General features: G+C 37.1%; 1 protein-coding gene across 2 annotated transcripts in view; it reads left to right on the top strand.

Moving 5' to 3' along the window:
- Positions 1–27,344, top strand: part of DDX10 (DEAD-box helicase 10) — a 274,959-nt gene that overhangs the window by 225,832 nt on the left and 21,783 nt on the right. For both annotated transcript variants that reach the window (XM_017547072.1, XM_017547074.2), the window contains one exon: positions 20,472–20,608. In XM_017547072.1, coding sequence (XP_017402561.1) covers positions 20,472–20,608 — 137 coding nt within the window. The remainder of the gene's footprint in view (positions 1–20,471; positions 20,609–27,344) is intronic.

A 27,344-nucleotide genomic window follows, 5' to 3' on the forward strand; every position in this document is an offset into this window, starting at 1 on the left:
CAGTATTCTCCCCTGTCCTTCACTCTTGCTGTACTGAACACCCCCGTTCCTTCCTGCCTCTCCATCTTTCCCTTTGTCTTGTAAGTTCCAACTCATCTTGAAGATTGTTTAGAATCTTTTATGTGAAATATTCACTGTCCTCTTAGATTTATTTTGTGTGTATGTTTATGTGTATGCTAATTATAGTAGCTCTATTAACAGGTATTTTACTCTATAGAAATCTTTCGTCTACTAAACTGACATATAGATAGCAGATGATCAATAAATACTTGCTGAAGAAAGGAAGGAAAAGATGAAGTGCACATGAGAATTCATTAACATGTGTGGTAGCTTCTTAATATAGTGATAGTATAGGAATGATTTGAAGATTATCCATATCATCAACTTGCTAGTACAGATTTTGGATGGTAAGGGATATTCTTTTGTGGAAAGATTTTTGTATTAGCTTTATTTAAAAATAATTTTATATTAAAAGTCAAAGATTTGGGTTCTAGCTTTACTGCTGTATTTGTCTACTAAGCCTCTAATTTTCTTATCTGTAAATGTGAAATTCTAAAACATTTTCTTTCATTCCTTAAATGTGTGCTAGACATTGTTATTTTTGATTTTTAAATGTTAACCCATAAATAATGATATTGGTCCTTCTGATATTGCCTAAACCTTTAGAATATGGACCATGTTTGTGTTTTCCTTATGGCAGTTTATTTTCCTTATTTATTTATTTTTTTGGTGGGGGGGGAAGTACCTCTTAAAAAAAAACTACACAAAATAAACTGTCTTTCAAATATGTCATCACCGGAGATTATAGTCTCAGCTATTTATCTTTAAATAATTACATGTGGATAGGTGATTTAATCTGAGTCCAACACCTCAACGATGTATGAAAATTGTTTTTGTCAGTCCCTTACAAGGGGAGCATTGATTGTAAACAGAATATTAGAGATTGATATGCAAGATTAGGTAATTTTTTTTCCAAACAGAGCAAGTAATAGAAAATAGAAATTTCATGCAAATGTATGCAGTGGATAAGTTAGCTGTGATTCCCAGGTATTCATCTCCCCAAAGTATATGTCTACTGTGCAAACCATTTTCTTTGATTTTGTCTTGCTGAATGGAAAATTGATTATATTAAATGTTGCCCTATTGAAATCCACTTACAAATGACTGTGCATCAAACTGTAAAGAGATGGATTAGAGAATTGCAGCTCTTAAAGGTTTTCGCTCCACAAGTGAATTTTATGAAAATCTAATGATCAGATGTTAATTATGAAGTAGTTAATTGCCTTTTCTTGATTAAAAAAGGAGAGCATGAGAATAATACGTTTTGCATGTTTTAGCACTGGAGGTACTAGGTTGGAGGTACCTTCTCTATATCTTCACTGGGATTTTTGAAAGATATAACTAATAATACAAGCTCACTTAATAATACTGTTGGTAGCACTAGTCTTTAGTAATTGTCACCAAAAATATTTGAGGAATTTTAACCCAAAGTTCAGTAGTTCTGTTTAATACAGAGCTAATAGCAGAGGAAAGATCACAAGTCCTATTTTAATAGCATAGATGCCCGGATACCAACCATGTATGATGCTTCTGTTCTACTTGTCCTGCTTTCAATAATTCAGTAAAGTGTTTTCAGACTAATGAAAAGTTATTAGCCTGCTGCCCAGAATACTAAATTGTTTTCCTCCTTTGTAGTGATAGCTTTATGATTTGAAATAAACCATTTATGCCAGAAAGAAAGTTATATCAACTTCCTCTTTGTGGCAATTCTCTATTTACTGAGCAGGACTGGAATGTTTGCATACATCATGCCACCCAAATTTAATCGTTCCGAGGAAGTGACTCAGAACTTTAAGATGCAAATTAATTGAAAATGACTTTAGTAGGAGATCCACTTTGCCGTGACTATATTAACCATCTTAGATCATAGGCGTAAGAACACAGCTACTGAGAACTGTTAGAGAACAATTCTTGCTAGTTATTATATATTCTAAAGAGTACTGACAGTGGACACCTGCACATTTAAAAGGCAGAACACGTGAACAAGCATGCTTGTACATCCCTCATTACATGTATCTGCAGCCCTTGATGGTATTTAGAACTGGTGATGTTTTAAAAACGGAAGTTCTTCACATGTTTTTTATTTTCTTCCTGCCAATGCATGTTTTAACTGCACTCCGTAGGCTTATCATGGAAGGAACTGGTTTAGGCACATTTTCTGTGATGTGTTACTGTGATGATAAATGCATATACTGGTATCTGTTTAGTTGCCAGTCTCCTTTAGCACAGGATGCTAACCCATACATGCTTTAGAGTTCGAAGTTGTCTGATTGGTACTGTAGTAGAAAACAGTCTAGAGTATATTGTTAAAGCAGGAGCATTCCTGGTCTTTACGAGATTGTCACTGAATTCTGTTTGAAATCCTAATCATTCTATGACTGATACATATTTAGAGGAAATCAAACCAGTTTGCTATTATAAATCCATCCTCATATCTTTTCTTAGTTGCTTCTCTGATGGGAAAGAAAGATAATTTTTATGGAGTGCCTTCCTTGTACTGAATGCTTGGTACACACATAATCCTTACATGATAGTGACATTGTCTGGCCTGGACTAGAAGACTGAGAAACTAAGTGTTGCAGTCGACTTGGGTGGGGGGTCAGGGGAGGGAGCAGGATCCATTAAGAAAAAGTAGAAAGACTTTTTTAAAGATAAAAGATGGTAATCCAAATATAAGCTTTTAATTAAACTGACTTCTGACCATAGAGCTCTTTAAAAAGCTTTTTAAAAAATTTATTAGACTTTAGCTCAAACAGCTAATTATTCCTGGCTTTTTAACTTCTTTAAACTGAAGGTACCTTCCAAGTGTCTCAGGACCAAAACGAATAAACCTTTTATGACTTAACCAAGGAAGCACAAATTATCTCCAAAGAAGCGCAACACAGGCCTCACAAGATCCAGGACCACCTCCAAAGACAGCTCAAAGAAAGCAGAGTTTCACTAGCTGCAAGCAGGGGACAACCCATGTTTCTGCTTGGTGATATTCTCTAGGGTCTCACCTTTCCAGCTGACTCTCTACACACAAAGGCCTGACAACTGTGTGCCCCATAGATGGAAGATTAAAGAAGGCAGTTAGTGAGATAGGAAGTCAAAAGCTGTCCATGGAAGGGAAAAGGATCAATAACAAATGGGTACCCAAAAAGTTGACTCACACAAATATCAAACCCATTTTAAAAATAAATGTTTATTTTTTCTTTCCTTTTGTGTTAAAGGATTTACATCTCCAAGGGACTGGTTCCTTGGCAGGGATCAGACTTTTAGGCTGCCAAGGTGAAAGTGTAGAATTTTAACTACTAGACTACAAGGTGGAGTGACCTTTTTTTACAAATCCTGCAGGGAACCTGAGGCAGGCAGTTTGAACATACATAGGATTTTAACTTTATTTTAAATCTGATCTCTGCTTTCTTTTTTCTTTTTAAGAGACAATCTAAGGCTAGCCATGGCACTAATATATGTCTTTCTTTCAGTTGGATCCTCCCATAAATACAAATAAGGCAACTGCTTGGAATGTGAGTTCTCCAAAGTCTTTTTCAAATACAGAAGTCTTTCTAATGCAAAGGAGCCATCTTCCAGCTGCTGACAATCAGGATTTCCAATGGTGTATTATTCTAGTAGCAACTCAGTCCAGTAAGCCTCTTCATGGAAAGCCCATAAAGTTTAGGATAAAATTTAACTATATAAGCAAAAGCTGTTTCTAGACAGGATATAGAGGAGATAGTGCCCATGATCCTCCAAAAAATTCACTCCCTGACATAGGCAAAGAAAGAAAACAATTCTTGTTGCCACAGAAGTCAAGGATAGCATTTGTGCATACAGTGCCTCCAGTATCCCACAAATTTGTGAAGGGCTGCCCTGTCACAGACACTGAGTAGGCCGTTCTGGGATTGGACCTTCCCAGGACTAACCAGACAGCAAGAATCGAGATGACAAAAGCCCATTATGGATGGGACTGAAGATAAACTCTCCTGAGGGCGTGACACATTCAGAATGAAGAATAGGCTGCTTAATATGTTACATGTCTCAGGTTCCCAATCTTTTCAGGCTGGCCACCAGACATGACCCGAAAATCACGTCCCCTAGATGGTGAAAACCAAGAGCAGGTATTCCCGTTTGGTCACAAAGCAAGCTCTCAAGGCTGTAAAATAAGAGGGACGCTTTGTAACAAATGACACAGAAAGAGCAGAAAAAAGGCTATTTCTGGGAGAAAAAGGATCAGAAAATATGAGTATTTGTGTTGAAAATACACCCAGGATTTCTACACCTAAGTCAGGTCATACAAATAATTTTCTCCCATTAATCAAAAATTTGGAGAGGAAAAAAAAAGATAAGTAGAGATTTTTACCACCCAGTCAACCAGATTCCATATACAGAGACTGGGAGCCTGACTGGTAAGAAACACTCACCCTCTTGCTCACTTGTCAGCCTCTAGGTTCCCTTGAATGTGGCTTCCAGAAGAGCAGAAGGACTTCGGTATCCTTCTCACGGTGCCAAAAGTGTAGGGGCAAATAGAGAACTTCCCCTTTGCCTTCTGGGTTTATTGAAAGTCAGCTGACAAAAGGCAGATTAATAGAAGAAACAGCATGCCAGTTAATTAATGTGTACACGTTTGCGTGGGAGTCATACAAAATATGAACTGTGTGTATGAGTCTCTTCACGGAAGCCGCCGGAAATCCTAGTATTCTCACGTGCGCATTGAGCACAAGAAAGGTCAGTATTTCAGCTACAGCTTCCCGTCCCCTGATGTTTCTCAATCTCTAGTTTATTCTTACTTTCTCACTTTTCAACTGCCTCTAGTTTCTGATCCTACAAATGCACTGGTCTGTATCAATCCCTTTTCTCTGCAGTATTGTTCTGGAACTATCTTTATTGTTTTTTGTTCCTCCCCCTTGCGTAAAGTTATAAATTGTTTTGATTTTTTTCCAAGTGGCATTTCTTAACATTATAATCTTGGGATGAAATCTATGATGCCTGTAAATAGATTTTAAAACCAATTACAGAGATCTCAGGAGTATATTGAATATACTAGTTCCCATACTTCTGAATTTCAAAAGAAATGGAGATATATGGTGTTGCCACCTGTTTACATTTACACATTAGGAACATTTAAAAGCATGCACAGTTACCACTTTTTTTTTTTTAAAGAAAATAAAATAGTAAAAGATAATATTAGAATAAAAGGAAATCTGTTCCTATGATTGTTGGTACCTTTGTATCAACATAAAGACATGCACAGCAATATTAGAATTATTTTGTCATCCTAAACTTTACCTTTACCTGGTGATGTAGTTCGAATATATGTCTCCACCCTGTCTCATATTGAATTGTAACTGCCAAGGTTGGAGGTGGGGGCTGTGGGAGGTGTTTGGGACACAGGGGCAGAACCCTCATGGCTTGGCACTGTCCTTGTAATAGTCAGTGAGTTTTCATGAGACCTGGCTGTTTAACAATATGTAGTACCATGCCAGGCATCTCTACTAAACCCCATCTCTACTAAATACAAAAAAATTAGCTGGGCATGGTAACACCTGCCTGTAATCTAAGCTACTTGGGAGGCTGAGGCAGGAGAATCACTTGGACCCGGGATGGGGAGATAGCAGTGAGCTGAGATTGTGCCATTGCACTCCAGCCTGGACAGGAAGAGTGAAACTCCATCTCTTCTTCTTGCCATGTGAGACACTGGCTCTCCCTTTGTCTTCCACTGTGATTGTAAGCTTCCTGAGGCCTCACTGGAAGCTGAGCAGATCCAGTGCAATGCTTCCTGTATAGCCTGCAGAACTGTCAGCCAATTAAACCCTTTTCTTAGAAATTACCCAGTCTCAGGTATTTCTTTATGGTAATGCAAGAATGGCCTAACATACCTGGCTAAAATAATGGCCCCCTAGTATAGATATTTTGACTACTAAGAAATCCAGAGATATGTGAGCTCAGAATTCCAGGTCTAGTCCATCTTTCTAGAACATTTAAAGTCCTCTGCCGCCTTCTACTGACATAAACAACTGCTTCTGCTCTCACTGATTGAGTGCCTACATTAGCCAAGCTTAGTATAAGACACTTTATATTTATTTTCTCATTAGGCTTTAGAGTCATTACTTAGTTATTAATGCTGTTTTATTCCAGATAATGAATCTCTGGTACAGTAAGGTTGTGATTTACCTAAAGTTGCACAACTGGAGTGGTGGACCCAAGATTTAGCAGAAGTAACTACCAGCACCATATGGTTATCAGGTTAGCAGTGGAATAGTACCTGGTTGAGAGAGCCTGTGGGAGTTAAAATCCTGCTTCCCAAGCTGTGTACTCTGGGAAGGGACTGTCTCTGCTTAAAAGAAGAGGGACTTGGTACCTTCACCTGTTATGTTTCTAGTATCTACCTTGTACATGTCTACACAGTTCGTGTCCTGTGTCTTTGTTTATGCCGTGCCATCACTTAAATGCCCTCCTCATCACTAGTACATGTTCCAATCCCCGTTTACCCTGAGCATAATTGAAATGGCATCTCCTTCATGAAGTCTTGCCTAATATCTGCCACCACTTCCACCCTGTCCCAGTGCCAGAACTAGCCTTCTGTTGAACTCGCCTCCCTAGTACTTTAATTGTGTAGTTTCTCCTGTAGAACATCCTCCCTCATTTAGAATAATACATGCCCCTATGTTATTGACTGTGTTTGTATGGAAGCATTTTTAGAGCAGGGAAGAGATTTGGTTTTTTTTTTGTATCCCCCAGAGTCGCTTACCATGTGTCCATCATGCATAGTAAGTATTCAGTAAATATTTGTTGCATGAATTTAATGCACAAGCTAATCGTAATCCTAGATTTCTAGACCAAGAGAGACAAGCACATTCTTTCTAAGATTTATATTAGAAGATATTTACATGATTTAAAGTTTAGCTTCCATATGTGTAGCTAACTTTTCATTATGGAATTTATTACGAAGACTAAAACTGTAAGCAGTATATATGAGCCTACATATGTCTCCTGAGATACTTTACCCTGCATCCTAGAGTACAGATTTTGTAGTTTTGTGAACATTCTGGGGTTCTGTTGGAGTGTGTCTACAAATAAAGACTTCAGAAAGCATCCCTTTGCTCTGAATAAACTGGAAGCTCATAAACATGCTGTAGTCTTAAATATTTTACTTGCTAATAAGCAGCTTCTCTAAGAAATTTTTCCTCTGTGGCTCCTATCAGAATTATAAACAAGAGGAAAGATAGGCCAGTCAGCACAAATATCTGAAAGGCACAAATATTTCATTGGGAATAACCAAAATGTTTTACCACCTATGTATAGGGATTTCGATATCTAGGGTATTAAAAAAGTCATTATGGAAATGTATTAAATATCTTAAAATATAATCAGTAATGTTGGATTCTGAAAGAGCCAGAGCAAAACTGTCTGTGGGCATTTATGAAATAATTTAAACAGCCGGTAGAACTTGCGGATAACTTCATGAATACTCGACAGAATAGTGAAAGGACTGCATTGTTCTTTGTTGTAGAAAGATGCCACTCAGGCATAACATCGGGTTTTCTTAGTGTCCGATTTCTAGTCTGTCCTAGTGCTTCTCTTAAGCTCTGTTTGTTACTCACATGACCAGTTTTCATGAGACCAGTATCAAGAATGGAGTCCCTAACAAAGAATTTTCTGGAGGTTGATTGACACCCAGGGCTGTAACTCATGAAATGTTTCTTTTAAGGCTACAGAATGTATCTAAACAGCAACGTAAATGAGGAGTTAAAGGTGTGCAGTAATGATTGTGGCGAGGAGTTAAAGGTGTGCAGTAATGATTGTGGCGAGGAGTTAAAGGTGTGCAGTAATGATTGTGGCTAGAGGCTTAGGGCACAAAACTTCATGCCTACTAGCTATGTTCGAGCCATAACAATAACTGGACCCAGAATTCTGAGCTGACATACCTTTGGATTTCTCAAAAGTGAAGTTGGATCTTCATGACATATGGGAAGAGGTTGGACTTTGGACTTTGGAGTGAAACATACTGGGATTTCTTTCCGACTCTATAAACTGCTTCATTGAGAAGGTTATTTGGCCCCTTTAAGTCTCAGTTTTCAAATCTGAATTTGTGTAATGGTAGTATTAACACTTTCTATGGTTATAGCCTTTACCCTGCTTTAAGCCAAAAAGTTAAAAGATTTTTTTTCTCTTATTGAATATTCACTTTTTAAAATATAAGTAAGTATAATCTCTTCAGCGTCTCTGGCAGTGATGGGATTTGAAATCAGGAAGTGTTCATGAACTTATTAAGTCTGAGTTTTTAAATTTATGCTAACATGCTATCTCTTCCTCTTCCCTTCCTTTCTAATTTTTCTCTTAATGTACAACTGGATTGACCATTTCAGAGAAATTAAAGATAATTTTTACATTATTAAATAATACTTTCTAGAAAAAAAAGAAAGATATTAATAATACTTTGTTAAAAGTAGAATGTAAAAACATTTTGCATCTTTACATTAAAAATTAAGTAACCTTTAATTTTTTATTTTTAAAATCGTGATAATTTATATATTGTGAAACTAATGATTGCTTTGGAAAACAGGCAGTCTTCAAAAAGTTAGTCATAGAGTTACCATACAACCCAGCAACTACAATCCCAGGTATATAATAAAAGAATTGAATACATGTCTACAATTCTGATGTCTTTGAAGACATAAAGTTCTGTGGCTTTTAATATTCATAAAGTTGTGCCACCACCAGCACCACTATCTAATTTCCGAACATCTTGACACCCCCAAAAGGAATCTAGTACCCTTTGGTTCCATTTCACTCCCACATCGCCTCATTCTTGGCAACTACTAATCTACCTTCTGTCTTCATGATCTGCCTATTCCGGGCATTTCATATAAGACAATTCATACAATATGTGGTCCTTTGCAATGGGCTTCTTTCACTGAACATAATGATTTCAAGGTTCATCCATGTTGTAGCATGTATCGGGACTCCATTTCTTTCATTGACCATACAGTTGGCTTTCCATATATCTGTGAATCCCTCATCCATGGATTCAACCAAACATGAATGAAAAATAGTTGAAAAAAATTGTATCTGTACTGAATATGCACAGACTACTTCTTGTCATTATGTCCTAAACAATACAGTATAAGAACTGTTTACGTAGCATTTATAATACATTAAGTGTTATAAGTAATCTAGAGATGACAAAGTATATGGGATGATATGCATAGGTTATATGCAAATACTGTACCATTTCATATCAGGGACTTCAGCCCCCATGAATTTTTTTGATTCTAACCAACCATGGATGTTGAGGGATGACTATAAAGGGTCCTGGAACCAATCCCCAACAGATACCAAGAGATAATTTTTTTCCTTTGTATGGGTAGCCTACATTTTATTTATCCAGTCGCCGTTTATAGGACATTTATATTGTTTCCACTTTTTGACTATTATAAGTAATATTGCTATGAACATTTATGTGCAGGTTTTTCTGTGAATGTGTATTCAGTTCTCTTGGCTAGGATTGTAGTTGCTGGGTTGTATGAGAACTTGATGATTAACTTTTTGAAGACTGCCTATTTTCCAAATCAAAGTACTCTTTAATTTTAAGGTTTTTGTTTTGTTCCACTTACCTTGAGTCATTGGTATTATAATATTGGGAATGGGATGGAGGAAAAAGAAAAAAAAATTTTTTTGCTCTGATTTCTTTTTATAAATGGACATTTTATTTAAACCCGGTGACTTGGAAATGATCCTGCTCTATTAGAGTGGGGTGGTTTCAGCAGAAGTGACTGAGGCCTGTTTACAAAATGCTAAAGGAAAACAATGGTTTTGGTTGGAAATGTTCATTCAATGACATTTCATTCAGTGGTATCAAGGTGACATTTTTTGGGCAAGATACTCTGTCATGGTTTATAATTTTTACATTTGTAGGACTGTTTTTCCCACTGTTCAGTGTTTCTGCCTTTTTGAATGCACTTGGTTAATGGATTTTCACATTCTACTGGATTCATTCATATGTGTTTGTTAAAACCTGAATTCATTCAGTTCATTTCTGATTTTAAATTGCTATTTATTTTTCACCATATATTGAGCCAGTTTTAATACCTGCAAAAAACAGTTTTTCAATAGCTAACTGAAAGAAATGGATTGGGTTCCCACTTAGAGAAGTGATGATAAATTGATGGAACAAACCATGAAGAATGTAGTAGACCAAACATGTCCATGACTTAAAACCCATCTCCTCTGTTTATTTCTCTGAAGATAGATCTCAACTAGCCGCTTTGAGGTTTTTCTTTTCCCCTGAGATGTGACAGTTTTGGCCAAAGATTGAAAGTGTAGCCATGTGCCACAGAGATACATGAGCCCACTCATTCCATGGCTGTTTTACGAATTATTGAAATGTTAGGAACTTTGGCCCTTAAAAAATGTTGCATTTGCGCTTTCATTCTGTTTTTCTGCTTCTAAATATCCTAAGACTGGTGTGTGTCACCAGGCGGCTGAAACCTAAAACATGTTCAAGGCTTTCAGGGATGAATGATCTTAAAGCTCAGGATAATCTAATTTGAGACCTATGTTCTTATAGTTCAGTGCCAAGCAGTTGTAACTGGGGTTGCTGGCTGCCTATAGACTATTTGAAAGTTATGGCTCTACTCTCTCCACAAAATGTGTTATATTTATTTATTATATACTTTTCATATTGTTTCAGTGGTTTTGTGGCTTCCAGGAACCTCAGGTTAAGAACTCCTAATCTAAAGCTCTCCTGAACCTGTTATCTTAATAGATTCCATATAGAGATCTTTTAGAGTTTAAAAAGAGTTTAATCTCTTTAATTTCAAAAATATTATTTATTTTAAAGTTCTATTAGATTGTTTAAAAGGAGAGGGGAAAGTCCTGTGATCAAATCCCATCACCTGAAGTTTTCTCTATATATGTGTTTTATAGTTACATTCTTTATATTCTACTAACCCATTGTGAATACTTTTAAATGTCATTAAAATATTCTATGAGGGTGTCCTTTTTTAAAAAAACTTACAGTACAATTCACTGTTTGTGATTCACTTCTATGGGTTTTGACAAATGCACAGTGATGCATCCATCATAATCAAAGATGCAGTGTAGCTTCATCACCTCAAAAATGCCCGTTGCTGCCTCCTACTGACCTGTTTTCTGTACCGATAAGTGTGCTTTTTCTGGAATTTCTTATCAATTAAGTCATCTAATATGTAGCCTTTGGGGTGTGTCTTTTGGGGTTTAGCAAGATGCATTTGAGATTCATCCATTATATTAGGCTGTCCTTGCATTACTATAAAGAAATACCTGAGACTGGGTAATTGGCTCATGGTTCTGTAGGCTATACAGGAAGCATAATGGCATCTGCTTCTGGGGTGGCCTCAAAGAAGCTTCCAGTCATGGCAGAAGGCATGGAGCAGGAATAAGAGAGAGTGGGGAGAGTGACAAATGCTTCTAAACTACCACATATCGCAAAGACAGTACCAAGGGGATGGAAGGGGATGGTACTAAACCATTCATGAGAAATCTACCTTGTGATACCCAATTACCCCCCATTAGGCTCCACCTCCAGCATTGGGGATTACAATTCAACATTAGATTTGAGTGGGGACACAGATCTAAATCATATTATCCATGTTTTTGTATTTATTAATCCTTTTTATTATTGAGTTATATTCATCATCAAACAATTTACTATTAATGCCTTGTTTGTAGTACTTTTATTTACCTTCCTCAGGAACTGTGGTTCATTCTAACATTTATACTCCTTTGAGCCTTTATCATTTATTTAGTTTGTATTAGATTCTTTTGTGTATAATATTTTTTATTTTAATAGTAGGATACACTGCTTCCTTAGATGATACAAATACTTCATATTTCTGCTTATGTTAGAATTTAGAGAAAGCAGGAGGGTCCTTAAGGATATGACTGCCAAACTGCTGGAATGTCTTTTCCCGGTGTGCACACATGGCTTTATGATAAATGTTAGTATAGGCATCATCACATGCGTTTCTCTTCCAGTGCTCATAACAACCTTGAGTGGTAGATGTCCGTGTTCAGATTACGCTGATAAGGAAACAGGAGCTTCCTGAGTTAATCGCCTAAGGGCACACAACTAGCCATCAGTGGAGCAGAAGTCAAATTAGTGTCTTGTGACTTGTCTCATATTAAAGTTCATTATTATAAGAAAAATAGCGAGCTGGAATTGTAATTTTTATGTTACTTACTATCTTATGTAGTGTAACATTTCTCAGAAAAGACAAGAAATAAAGATGATCAATAAGATGTACCATTATTTAATAGGGTATTATGAAATTGTAGTATCATCAGTATCCCGCAGGGCTCTGTAAAATATTCATATATTAAGAAAGCAAGTGAGTAAGCAATTTAGGAAGAAGAATGAATTTTGTGCAAAGCAGCCTTAGAAGAAATTTCATTTTGCTAAAAGTCTTAAGGTTAAAATGCTGAATCAGAGTCCTTTACTGGCATGCTGTGTCTCAGATTACATTCTTCTTTTATACCAATGCTCAGCACCCGGTAAGTGTGCAATAAACAGTTGTTAAATGAATATTCCAAGTTCTGAAGATCCTTCTAATTTTGAAATATGCTCTTTAGCTTTTGAGAGATGATTAGGTCATAACAGTAGAGCCTGTCTGGACAAAGGACAGACAGAACTCAAAGTCATCCCTCTGCTCATATGAGACAAATGCTTACGTGATTGCTTCCTCTGCCCTATTGTTTCACTAAGCTAGATTAAGGGATAAGTGGCTATTCCTCTAACTCTGCCTTACGTGCAAATTGTGTATTTAGTAAGAGGCTAAACAGAGATTCAAAAGAATGCAACTGTTTGTCTCCTAGGTACCTATGACCTGGAAGCCCCCTCCCTGCTTCAAGTTGTCCTGCATTTCCAGACAGTTGTGAGGCGATAGATAGGTCAGAGCATATTTGTCTGACTCATGAAAATAAGTCAAAATAAAGTAAAAAATGAAGATGGTTCTGTGAGCCCAAAATATCTGAGACAAATCTTAACCAATTCTGAAAGTTTATTTTGCGAATGTTACAGGATACACCCATGACACAGACTCAGGAGGTCCCGAAGGTGGTCGGGGCACAGCTTGGTTTTATACATTTGAGGGAGACATAAGACATCAATCAGTATGTGTAAGATGCGTACATTGGTTCAGTCCGGAAAGGCAGGACAGCTTGAAGCAGGGAGGGGGCTTCCAGGTCATAGGTAGATAAGAGACAAACAGTTGCATTCTTTTGAGTGTCTGATTAGCCACTTACTAAATACACAATTTATATGTGAGACAGAGGTAGAGGAATAGTCACTTATGCCTTAGTCTGGCTTTAGTGAAACAATAGGGCAGAAGAAGCAATCAGATAAGGATTTGTCTCACATGAGCAGAGGGATGACTTTGAGTTCTGTCTGTCCTTTGTCTACACTAATATCCTTGTGGGCAAATCGTGAGGGAGATACATAGCTTTTGTAGCTATCTTATTTAGGAATGAAATAGACAGGGTTGCCTGACACAGTTCCTAGCTTGTCTTCCCTTTGGCTTAATGACTTTGCGGTCACTGTTTTTCTTTCACAATCCCATTTTTGTAAATTATCTCTTAAATGACTCTTGAAATCAAAGATAGAGACAGAGCAGCTAAGAATGTCCATTTTCTTATCATATATGGCTAGAAAGTACATACGTCTAGGCTTTGCTGAAAAGACCTAATACTTTAGAATGTTTTCATTATGGTGATATTATTTTTAACTTAGTGACTTCTGTTGTAAATGATAGTGGTTTTGTTTATTAATAAATTAAGGGTGTTAGTCACATTATACTTTCCATAATACAGGCATTACACATTTTATTGGTCATTGTCATGAATTGACTGTAATGCACCACAGACAATATGGTATAGTATGAACATTGCAATCATTTTGTAGGTCAGAAGGCCTGGATGTTGTCAGTTACAAGAGTCACATTAAAACAAATCCAAATAGGATTTTATCCATTTGAAAGTAAATTTTTATTGCTTTGAATTAGGGTTTTTTATACCCCAATGTAAATAAACATTTGTATTGGAATATTGAGTTAAAGTATTTATATTAAGTTTTACTATCAAATTGTCTTACTAAATTTTACATATTTTGTGAGGGTTACTTGCTTTGTTATACTAAAGGGGCATAGTAAATGGTGGCATTATATATTAATACAGTTAAATGATGTATTCTGCTCAAAGTGTCAGAGTACATATCGCAAAGCCAGCAGAGCAGCTGGAAATTAGAGGAATCTCCAGAGGCAGACGTAGGGAGGATAAGCCCAACTCTGCCTCAGTTCTTGGCCTAAGTGCCACATTGTACAGGCTCAGGGGAGACCCTTAGGCAACTAGAAGCCACAAGATCAAAACACACATAAGCAGCTCCTTACTATGGATTAGAGTCTGCAGTTTTAATCCAGGCAAGGTACCTACCTGTTAGAATACAAATTCAATAATCCTCAGAATACATGATAGAATCTAGTGTTTCTGTATTATATCTATAATCTCTAGTTTACTATAAAAATTAAAAATTTTCTACATGGAATTAAATAGAAAAGTGTGATCTCTACCCAGAAAAATGCAATCAATAGAAGTTGGCTCTTAGCTCAGGTTTGAATTTAGCAAAGACTTCAAAGCAACTATTTTAAATATATTCAAAGAATTAAAGGAAAATATGGTATCAATAAATGAAAAAATGATCTGCGCAGAGAAATGATAACCATTAAACAAACATACAAACAAACCTGGAAATCCTAGAGCTGAAAAGTACAGTTACTGAAATTAAAAAAATTGCCAGGTGGGCTCAAAAGCAATTTGGCAATGTCAGAAGAAAGGAACAGCAAACCTGAACACTGAGTAGAAATTGCCCTGTATGAAGAATGGAAAAAAAATGATCAAAGAGAAAGGAACAGAACCTATGAAACCTGTGAAGTAGTCCAATATACATGAGCTTGCAATCCTGAAAGGAGAGGTGAAAAAGAGATATAAAAATATTTGCGGGAATAACAGCTGGAAACTCCCCATATTTAGTGAAAAACGTTATTTACAGATTTAAGAAGCTTGCAGAGTCCCAAGAAATATGAACACAAAACCATTCCTAGATATATTCTAGTCAATTGTTGTGATAAACGAAAAATTGTAAAAGCTGCTGTAGGAAAATGATACTTGCTTACCCTTCAAGGAAAACAACTGAAAGTATTTGTTTCTGATGGTATCATTTGACCTTTCAGGAAAACAAGAATTTTGGAAAACTTATATTAACCAGTATTTCTTATTATTTGACTTTGGAAAATTTGTAACCACCAAAGGTGCTTCCCAATACTAAAAAGAAAGACATTGATGGTGATGTTTAACAAATGCGACTTTAAAAAAGCATTTTGTAGGCTGGGCACGGTGGCTCACGCCTATAATCCCAGCACTTTGGGCAGATGAGGCAAGCAGATCACAAGGTTAGGAGTTGAAGACCAGCCTGACCACCATGGTGAAACCCCGTCTCCACTAAAAATACAAAAATTAGCTGGGTGTGATGGTGTGCGCCTGTAATCCCAGCTATTTAAGAGACTGAGGCAGGAGAATTGATTGAATCCGGGAGGTGGAAGTTGTAGTGAGCTGAGATCGAGCCACTGCACTCCAGCCTGGGCAAGAGAGTGAGACTCTTCCTCAAACAAACAAAAAAAAAGAAAAAAGAAAAAAAACTTTTGTAATGAAGTGTGTCAACATTTGGAGATTTGCATAAAGGTAATGTATGTAATTCAGTGAACAATTATTTTCAAAGTGACCAATGTATGATGTTATGAAATCATTGGCTAAATATCCATTCAAAGTGCAAGGTAGACCAATGGATTTTAATATAACAAAGTACAAAAAGTTCATTGATACGGTTTCAGTTTTCATATCGCAACTAGTTTTTAAGAAGCTATTATATATCAACATTTGTTATGAAATCAACAGAATAACTGCAGTTTTCTGAAAAGGTTTAATTGCTCTTCCCTTACCCAAAATCTATATGTGAGAGGCCAGGTTTTCTTTATATACTTCAACCACAACAATATTGCAACAATGAATGCAGAGCAGATTTGAGAATTCAGCTGTCTTCACTTAAGCCAGACATTAAAGAGACTTGCAAAAATGTATGAAAAATTTAAAAATTCTATAGGAATTACAGCTATTTTTCATAAAATATATTTTGTTAATACATAGCGAGTTTATTGAATTAATATATATGTATTTTAATTCTTATTTTTAATTTCTAATATAATAAATGTCAGTAGATCTTTCCCACATTAACTAAAGCTCTTTGGCCTCCTCCATTCTTTTTGGGTATAAAGGTGTCCTGAGACCAAAATGTTTAGAACTGTTTTGAGTCTGCTCTGCCTCTACTATGAGACAGCACATTCCTTTAAGAGCATCAGACTGGAAAATTAGAAATATTTTATAACTCAGGAGATTAGTATTCTTGAGTTTATGGTGACATCCAATTTTTGTTGGTATCTTTGATTATTTTCAAATAAACAATGAAATATGCTGTCGAGCGTGCTGCTTAATGCTTCTAGTCCCTCTCCCCCCAATTTCTTTCCAGACCTTTTATTTTTTTTATGAGAGCCTCACCAGGAAAGCAATGAGGGACTTTTGCAGTGGTGACTGATTCTTATTTTCTTATGTATACAGGTTATCAAAAAACATTAGAGTACTTTAATAGTGAATAATATAATAGTGCTAGCATAGTCATTGCTATGCTATTCTGAATTCTTATTCAGTTTCTGGGAATGAGCATTAATCATTTGAAATCAGAAGAATCATATAGAATCATTGAAGTTTGTATTATTTGATATGAAGAATTGTAAAGATGGCAACTGAAAGAAACCCTTAAGTTTTTTTTAGTCCTACTTATAATTTTCTGTTAAATGCACGGGCCAGTGATTGTTTCAGTTTATCTAGTAGTTGACAAAACCAGTCTACCAGAAATGAATTTGTTATGTGATGTTCATAACATAAATGTATAGTAAGTTTAACATTGCGTTATTTTGGTTTTTGACAAAAATAACCACCAAAAATTAAAAACATAAAAGCCCACTTGCCTACCTGCTTTCATGAAACTGAATAGATCTCAGCTTCCATACGTTCCCTCCCATGCATTATTACTTTTCCCATTTCTTGGTGTTTCACCCCTTTTCCCATGCTCTTCGTGACTTTGCACTTGCATTTGAATTTGGAAGACCCATCACTGCAAATAAGCTTGTACAGATCTGATTGTTGTTGTTGTTCTGTTTTTAAGAGACAGAGTCTTGCTCTGTCACCCAGGCTGGAGTGCAGTGGTGTGATCAGAGCTCACTGCAGCCTCAACCTCCTGGGCTTAAGGGATCCTCACACCTCAGCCTCCTGAGTAGCTGGGACCACAGTTATCCATCACCACACCTGGCTAACTTTTTTATTTTTGTAGAGATGAGGTCTCCCTATGTTGCCCGGGCTGGTCTCAAACTCCTGGCCTCAGGTAACCCTCCTGCCTCAGCCTCCCAAAGTGCTGGGATTACCAGCAAGAGCCATGGCACCCAACCTCACTTCCTTATACATACAAAACAAAACAAAAAAACACCCAGCCTCCAATATTTAGTAAGAGATGGGTTCTCAGTACAGAAATCATGCTGATCTTCATTAGAATGGTTAGGTTTCGATGTCTGAGGTTCCTACACTGTAGCCATAGATTTCACAGAACAGCCTGCTACAAAAGTGAGGCTTGATGCTCTGTCATTCCCTGAGGACTCTTCTGGAGCGCTTATAAACAGAAATAGAACTTAGTTCTATAGATTTACTGAGCATTAATCATGTGTCAGGCAGTGGAGCTACAAAGCTGGGAAGGCAAAGGCAGGCAAGATGTGGGCCCTGCCCTTAACAAACTCATGGGCTAGAGGGGGGAGAGAGACCCCTAAGTCAAGAGCAACAACGCAATGGAGTAAGGGCTAGGGTAGGGGATACAGAGAGTGCTGTGCAGACACAAGGAGGGGAGTGGTTCATGCCACTGGTGAAGGCAGTTCAGAGAGGAAATAGCTTTTGAGCTGAGACTTGAAGGACGAAATAAAAATCCCCGTGGCAGGCAAGGAAGAGAGCATAAGTCTTAGCCAAGAAGAAGAAAGCAATGTGTTCAGAGATTCTGGGGTGTACAGAACAGGGAGAAATGGCCAAGATGAGCTGGGAGGGAACATTTATGAAGGACCACATATACCAAGTCAGTGAGTTTAGATTGTTTCCTAGTGTAGGTGAAGGGGAGCCAGAAGAAGTTTTTAAGCAAGGGAATGGCCTGAACAGATGTTTTACTCATATTTACGCACTGAAAGCCAGAATGTCAACATTAATGGAAATTAATCCATAAAATGACAGCATAAGCTAAAAATTTGTCCTATTGTCTATATTTTCCAGGAGTAATACACTGAATTATGGAAAACTACTCATTAGAGTTGCATACAAAACTATTGAGGAAAATAACATGAAGGTTCTGCTTGTGTGAAACGCCTTTCTTTAAAAGAGGGAAAATGTTTGCATTGTCCTCGTGCGTCAGAGATTAAATTAACCAGAATATTTCATTTGGAAAAGATCAGCTGCCAATCTGTACTTAATTTGTTCCCAGCCCCTTTTCTATGGCTAATTTGATCCAAAATGGTCCAACTTTTGATGAGAAATATGTTGGATCACAGTATTCCTTTGTTTCAATCCCTTCAATGGCTCACCAGAGTCTGTACAATAAAGCTCAAACTGTTCAGCAAGGCTCATTAGATCCCTTGTGATCTGGTCTCCATCTTCAGCCTCTAGCCCCATGCCCTCCAACCATGGTGGGCAGACCTCCTAATGGGTCATTTTATCTCATATTTAAAGATCCTGACCTCTCTACCTTGTTATAACCGCTCTTCCCACCTCAAGACCCCAAGATGCTGCTTGATCTACTCAGGTAAAGGTGACCACTCCTTTTTATTCAGTGCACCCTCTGAAACCCAGAGCTATTTCCTATGCTTCCTTTGCCATCCTAGTCCATTTCAGAGGTACCAAGGTGCAGTGCCTGATGTTTCCTTTCCTTTTCTGTCTCTCCCCCCACCCTCTTGAATGAAAGCTCTGTAATTGTAGATTGCTCTGTCCCTAGCTCCCTGAATGAGCAAAGTACAAATCCATGGCCAATATTTTCCTAACCTTCAGGATTAAGATTTTCTACCTCTTAAAATCTTTCCTAGATGACCGCAATCTCCAAAACACTCACTGAAATGCACACATTAGGGTAGCTGTCCAAAAGAGCTCTGCTACTGAACACTTAATAGTATGAATCATCACCCACTTATTTATCTTTTGGTAAATTCACAATGCCATATATGAAGTTTTCATAGAACAAGGCATCCCACATGAAGAAATGTTAGGAGGTAGAAAATAGTATTGGTGGCTGGGTGCAGTGGCTCACGCCTGTAATCCCAGCACTTTGAGAGGCCAAGGCGGGCGGATCACAAGGTCAGGAGTTCAAGACCAGCCTGGCCATCATGGTGAAACACCATCTCTACTAAAAACAAAAAATTACTTGGGCATGATGGTGCATGCCTGTAATCCCAGCTANCAGAGTCTTGCTCTGTCACCCAGGCTGACATGCAGTGGTGTGATCATGGCTCACTGGAGCCTCAGCCTTCTGACGCAATAGATCTTCTGGCCTCAGCCCCTGGAGTATCCAGGACTACAGACACATGCCACCACGCCTAGCTAATAGATCTAATAGTTTTTTTAAGACTTAAACTATTGTGGTCATAAAATCAGACAAATGTTACTGTACTCTTGCTTCTGGTCTTTTATATTTTCACATAATATTTTTGGTAGTTTTGAAACTGACATGTGTGGACAGGAGCACTAAAACAACTTTATATGCTATTTCTTTATTTTTATTTTGTTTTAGAGATGTTACCCAGGCTGGTGTGCAGTGGCTATTCACAGGCGATCATTGTGTACTACTGCCTCAAACTCATGGGCTCGAGCAATCCCCTTGCCTCCTCCTGAGTAGCTGGGGTGACAGGAGCATGCCCAGCTACTCAGCACCTCAGCAGCACCTGGCCTTTATTCCATTGATAATTGAGTTGAGTTACATGGACATTATAAAATAGACAATTTTCTACTGTATTGTGTTTAAAGGACTTAATAGTGATTTGTTTTCTGAATCTTTATTTTTGAAATGATAAGGATTTTCATTCTCTTAGCAAATGATGTGGTTCTGAAAGTCACATAAAGGCCTTCGTCAGAACAGAAAGCTTCTAATCTAAGGATGTCAATTAGGGGGTATCCATTTGGGTCTGGAAATAAAACCTGATTGTTTATCAACTGACTTCTTCAACTACAGTTTCCCTTATTATTATTATTATTATTATTATTATTATTTTTAGGCCAAAGATGAAGAGGAAGCCTTTCTGGATTGGAGTGATGATGATGATGATGGATTTGATCCAAGCACACTCCCAGATCCAGACAAGTATAGAAGCTCCGAAGATTCAGATAGCGAAGATACGGAAAACAAAACTAGGTATGTTTTTACCATTGGTATGAAATATATTCTCAATACTCATATGAATCTTTTAATGAATCTGAAATACATTACTAAGAGTTCTACACTGAGAGTGTGTTTTTTTGTTTGTTTGTTTGGTACCTTTACTTATATTCCAGGAAATCCTGCTGCTATTTTTTACTCTTTGCTTCAGGTTGTTCTAGAAATATGCTTTTCTGATCATGTTAGGGCCTTTTTTTTTTATTATTATTATTTCTGTAATCCCTATTAACAGATATAAGTCTGATATATGAGTTGTATTTTTTCTTTCTTTATTCTTTTTTTTCTTGTATTCTGAGTCCTTTATGCCTAAGTATTTGATGCACTAAAGATATGTTCTGTGCAAACAGTTAGGGTTTTATGTTTTTTTTTTTTTTCCATTTTCAAAGAACTACAGAACATTATTCCATGTTATTTTATATGGAATTAAATAACAAAATACTGGAGGGGCTGGGCACCGTGGCTCGTATCTGTAATCCCAACACTTTGAGAGGCTGAAGCGAGAAGATTGCTTAAAGTCAGGAGTTTGAGAGTGGCCTGATCAACAAAGTGAGACCCCAAATCTACGTCAATCAATCAATCAATCAATCAGTCAAGGAAAACTTGTACAGAAACAACCCTTGACAAATTCCTTCACTGTAAAATCTGCCTATTTGCTATTATCTATTTGCTACCATTGCCAGAAACAATTGAAATGTGATGAATAGTATGACTTGCTCAGCATTTGTTTTCAGAGTACTATGTGTTAGATTACATTAAGAGTCCATTGATTTAAAAGTTGAGAATGTTAAACTTCATGCTCAATCTAAATGAGCTTCTTTACAGAAGGGAGGTACTAGTGACAGATAGAGTTAATATGATTAAAGGAAACTGGAAGCTTGGGGGAATCCTTGAAGTGCTAGCACAGGGAGTTTAGACTTAGAGAAATAGGACATGGAGAGCTATAATTTGTTTTAAACAAGAACATTATGAAAAGGTCTTAAAGATTTTCTTAGGTGAAATTGCTGTAAGGAGACAGAGTCACTCTTCATTTGAATCTTTTTTTTTTTTTTTTTTTTTTTTTTTTTTTTTTTTTTTTTTTTTTTTTTTTTTTTTTTTTTTTTTTTTTTTTTTTTTTTTTTTTTTTTTTTAATTGAATACCCTTGGTTAAAATTTTTTTTTTTTTTTTTAGATTTTTTTTTTTTTTTTTTTTTTTTTTTTTTTTTTTTTTTTTTTTTTTTTTTTGAGATGGAGTCTTGCTCTGTCTTCAGGCTGGAGTGCAATGGTGCAATCTCAGCTCACTGCAGCCTCTGCCTTCTCGGTTCAAGAGATTCTTCTACCTAAGCCTAACAAATAGCTGGGACTATAGGCTCACACCACCACGCCCAGCTAATTTTTGTATTTTTAGTAGAGATGGGATTTCACCATGTTGGCCAGGATGGTCTCGATCTCTTGACCTCTAGGAGTAAATGTATACACTCTTGAGTTCCTTGGTGTATGTGTCTGAGACCATTAGATGAACCCCATTGGGGTTGGGTTTGCTGCCCCTTGTGTTTCTTTATAAATGCACCTCTTTTGGAATGGTTTATAGGGTCTGATTTTGGTGGACGTGATTTAATATAAAATACATGACTTTCAATCATTGTCTTCCAAGTGTTTCCATGTAACTTGACTGTCTGAAGGGAACATTAATTGGTTCTTACAGTTCTGCAGCCATATTTTGCGTGTGTGTCTAATATATCTTTAAAAGATAGAGTTAACCTTTGAAACCTGTGGCAGGATGTCAGCAGACCTTCTGCATCTGATTTATATGGATTTCTTTCCCTAACATTTTTAATGATAGTTTCTGGGTCATCTTTCATCTGTGTACAGCAGACATTTCATTTCATTCTTCTGCCATTTCTTACCCTTATAGTAACATTTCCATGCTATCACCTAGCTAATATAACTTGTTCTCTAGTAGCTCATGTGTTTCATCTGTTAATTAGTTGTAAGTGTTTTGTGCCTAGAAATTGTCTTTACATCTTTTTTTTTTTTGTACCATCACTTAACTGCTCTAGCTTCAGTTCTTACCCTTAATATTAATGGCATGGCACGATGTTAACTCTAATATTAAGAATTAAAAATACCCACTTGATCTGTTAGTCTCTGGATGTTTGAATTGGTTAATTGATTGATGAAGGAGATTTACAGGGTTAAAAAAGAAATGTAATCATAAGAGGCTATATCATTGGTCCTAATGTTAATAGCTTAACTGATATAAGAGGTGACAGAATATAGATGGAAAGTTGGAAGAAGCCGAGTTCATACAGTGTAATGGTGATGAACAAGAAAGTAGGAATACTTTGAGAAATGCCAAAGCATCTTAAATACAGGGTTCAGATGGAAAGTATTTAAGCATTATATGAAAATTAAAACCATTTTAATTTCAGGCACAGCCAATAAGTCTGCATTAATGGAGACTAGGATTGGTCAACTTGTTTTAAGCTGACAAGAAATTGTCTTTGTTGAAGAGGAGGATATCAATAAGTGCTTGATTACTGACAAGGAATTTTATTCCTGTAGCATATATAATACATATATTCCTGTAGCTTCCTAGCAGGTTTTTTGTTTTGGCCTGTGAACACGGAGATCATGTAATTGTCTTCTTACAGCGTCCTTCTTATAGATGAGAAAACCAAGGCTTTAAGGGCTAAAATAACAGACGTGATCACAATGAAAGTTAAGGACAGATCTGTATGATCTTTATAAATTAAACTAATTCCCTAGTTCTAGAATCCCAATTAGGTTGTATAGAATTACCCTGGTGTTAAGAGAGGTAGCTCAGGCTAATGTCACTTGACTAAAGACCTGGGTCCATGGACTAACCATAAGGTAGTCTTGACCAAACCATGGTTTCCCACCCGCAGCATTATTTGTATGGTGGTCCAGATAATTTTTTGTTTGGGGATGGTGTTGAGCATCATTCCTGGCCTCCACCAATAGCAATCCCACCCATTTGGGACAACTAAAAATGTCTTTAGACATTGTCAGATATCTCTGAGGGAGAAAAATTGCCCACAGTTGAGAACAGCTGGAATAGACCCCAGATGGCAGATACATATTACTGGTGCTTAGTTTCCCCTGTCCTTCATTCAAAGTAGGCTTTTTCTTACTCATTTCCATTTGGCCTAAGCGGTCCTCAACAGAGTCTCCATCAAGCAGGTGGAATTGGTACAGAAGGTAAAACCTATTTGCCATTCCTGGACTAGAAGGCAGGATTTGGAGTAAATTATAAGTAGTAGCCTACATCTGTAGTTTCTATTTATACTTTAATTTCCATTTTTCTCCCCTTTCTGTGGTTTCTTTACCTCCATGGCAGTGAATCAAGATGTATGTAAACAAAACCATATTGTTTTGGATAAAGAAAATGTATTTGGAAGATTGTATATACTAGAATTCTTCCAGTTTGACTACATCTTTTTCTTTGCTTCTCATAAGCTGTATGACTGTGTGCTAAGATCCTGTGGTGTCCGCTTTAGTGGACACTCCTGGCATGCTCACCGGTCTTACTTGCTGTGCTGCCTCTACCCTTCTACTCGGAATTGAGGCAGTGGCTCGTACTCCGGCCTCTTGGACATCATCACATCTCTCAGTAGGTTATTCTCTGGCTATGTACTTAGCATTTTCAGGGATGAGTTCACTCTTATGGGACTAGATAGACCAATTAGAAGGTAGCTATTAGTCCCAAACTAACTAGTATGATCTAGTTTCTTTGAAAGTTTCCTCTGTTTCTTTTTCCTTCACATTATTGACATGCATAAATATTCAGCACGAGTAACACTTTTATTTCTCACATGGAAAGACACTGTCAGTTGGAACTAGGCAATGGAGAGCCAGACTATTGGAGAATGACAGAATCTCGGGTCAGCCATTCCCCCTCTGGGGGTTTTAAAGAGTTTGTACTTCTGTCTTCTTTCTTAGTTCAGTACATAGCTGCCATAGAATTTAAACCACCTTTGACCCTCTAGAATGATCAGAATTGTTATCTCTAGCTCTGAGATTTCAAAAGGGTCCTGATGTGGATTCAACTCAGTTGAATTAGCATGACCAAAAGAGATCTTGCTTATAATATGGTTTCAGGAACAATGGAAATTACTTGACTTTGAGTGTCTTTTAATGAGCTTTAAGAATGCTGCCATGAATAATTGATTTATCCTAAAAAACAGACCTGTGGAACAGGGGAGCAGCTAATCTACCCATAGCACAGAAGTAGTTGGGGCCAGAGGTCCAAACTCCATTGTAAGGATTTAGGATTTCATGTGCTGTTTTTGACAACAGGTATGGAAGGGAGAGCTTGCTTTGATGTTCTCTGGCTTTTTTGCTCATCTTTATCCATCTTATGTGTTGGTCTAGGCTGTGTTATGCCCTGTGGCTTTCACCTCTCATTCTTCCTTTGAAAACGTGGAATTAACATAGGTAGAATTAATAGATGTTAGGATTTATTGTTGTTGTTATTGTTGAAGACACAACAACTTGGTGGGAAACCCAGCTCTCTGTTTCAACGGGCTTTGTGACATTCATTGAGTTTATTGGTGTGCTGGGAACTGCACAGAATCCTGTGTTTTTATCTCCACTAAGTTTTGAAAGAGTTTTGTACCTTTTGAGGAACAAAGACCTCAGATACTGTAATTGCCTTTGGGCTCAAAAATGATTTTTTATTTCATATAGTCTGTATGATGAAGTTAGACCATGCTCACAATAAAAATATTTTTAAAAGCTTCTGTGTGGGGTGCCAAGAAATAGAATAAGAATCTTGTGTATTATTTAAATGGTATTTTACTTAAGAGTTAAAAATACCCACTTGATCCGTTAGTCTCTGAATTATAATATTTCTTCCATCCATTCTTTTAACTAAAAATGTTTTAGTGTCTGTCATGGGCCAGGCATAGTGAGTGCAGGTACAGAGGATTAAACATTAAACAGGAAAAATATCTTTCCTGCTTTCACGAAGCTGTTTGTTCAGTGGAGGTTACCGGTAGCTAAGTAAGCAATTATACAGCAGTGTGATGGATGAGTGCTGTGGCTTGTGCACTCGGGGGAGGCGGTGGAAAGTGGAGCTGATAGCGAATGAATATGGTGACCGCATATGTGACAGGCCCAATCTAGGCCTGGTGAATCAGAAGGAGCTTCCTGAAGGCAGTGATGTCTACAGTAAATCGGACATAGGTGTAAATGTTAACTGAGCAGGGAGGAAGGTAAATTGCACTTCTAAAAAGTGTGGCCTCTGAAGTGAGATGAGTATCTTTAACCATATTCCAATTAAACTCATCTTTCAGCAAAATTGTTTCTTTTTGCTGTGCTTCACAAGCTGAGAGACTTCACCCTGAGCATGTAAGATTAATTTTTATATATCTAGTAGCATTTATCATATTTGGTTTTTGGCCATCTTTGTGTGAATTGTTAATGATGTGAAAATTTGCCAAGTATTAAATACAGTGAAAAAGAAACAGCTGGATGTTCCAGATATTTATTATCCAGTCAAATTAAGTTTCTAATATTTATGTTAACCTTTTTCAAACAAAAAAAAAAAAAAAGAAAAAAGAAAGATGATGACTAGACTCTTACTACCTTATATCAATCTTTCCTTTGCAGACTGTGTTCTCCAAGGCAGGTAGCTTTATAAAGAATTCTTACATGGTAGAGTATTTGGTAGATTATTCTAGGACACATAAGACCAATTACATCTATAATTTGTACTAAAGCTATTGTCCTCATTTAGACATGATAATTTCTATATGGATAGATACCTTTTCCTTTACAGAGGAAACTATTCCACATCTAACATAATTAGCTCTTTTTTTTTTTTAATCTATCATTTTTGTTTTATTGATTTTTTTAAATTGCACTTTAGGTTCTGGGGTACACGTGCAGATCATGCAGGATTGTTTCATAGGTACACACATGGCAATGTGGTTTGCTGCCTCCATCCCCCCTCACCTACATCTAACATTTCTCCCTATGTTATCCGTCCCCAACCTCCGCACCCCTCAGCTGTCCCTCCCTTGGCACCCCCGCAACAGACCCCAGTGTGTGATGCTCCCCTCCCTGAGTCCATGTGTTCTCATTGTTCAACACCTGCCTGTGAGTGAGAACATGCAGCATTTGATTTTCTGTTCTTGTGTCAGTTTGCTGAGAATGATGGTTTCCAGGTTCATCCATGTCCCTGCAAAGGACACGAAATCGTTTTTTATGACTGCGTAGTATTCCATGGTGTATATGTGCCACATTTTCCTTGTCCAGTCTGTCATCAATGGGCATTTGGGTTGGTTCCGGGTCTTTGCTATTGTAAACAGTGCTGATGTGAACATACGTGTGCATGTGTCTTTATAATAGAATGATTTATAATCCTTTGAGTATATACCCAGTAATGGGATTGCAGGGTCAAACAGAATTTCTATTTCTAGGTCCTTGAGGAAGCACCACACTGTCTTCCACAATGGTTGAACTAGTTTACACTCCCACCAATAGTGTAAAAGTGTTCTTATTTCTCCACATCCTCTCCAACACCTGTTGTCTCCAGATTTTTTAATGATTGCCATTCTAACTGGCATGTGGTGGTATCTCAATGTGGTTTTGATTTGCATTTTTCTAATACTCAGTGATGATGAGCATTTTTTCATATGTTTATTGGCCTCATATATGTCTTCTTTTGAAAAGAGTCTGTTCATATCCTTTGCCCACTTTCGAATGGGTT

This window comes from Cebus imitator, unplaced genomic scaffold (genome assembly GCF_001604975.1).
Source record: "Cebus imitator isolate Cc_AM_T3 unplaced genomic scaffold, Cebus_imitator-1.0 Scaffold194, whole genome shotgun sequence".
NCBI classification, from domain to species: Eukaryota; Metazoa; Chordata; class Mammalia; order Primates; family Cebidae; genus Cebus; species Cebus imitator.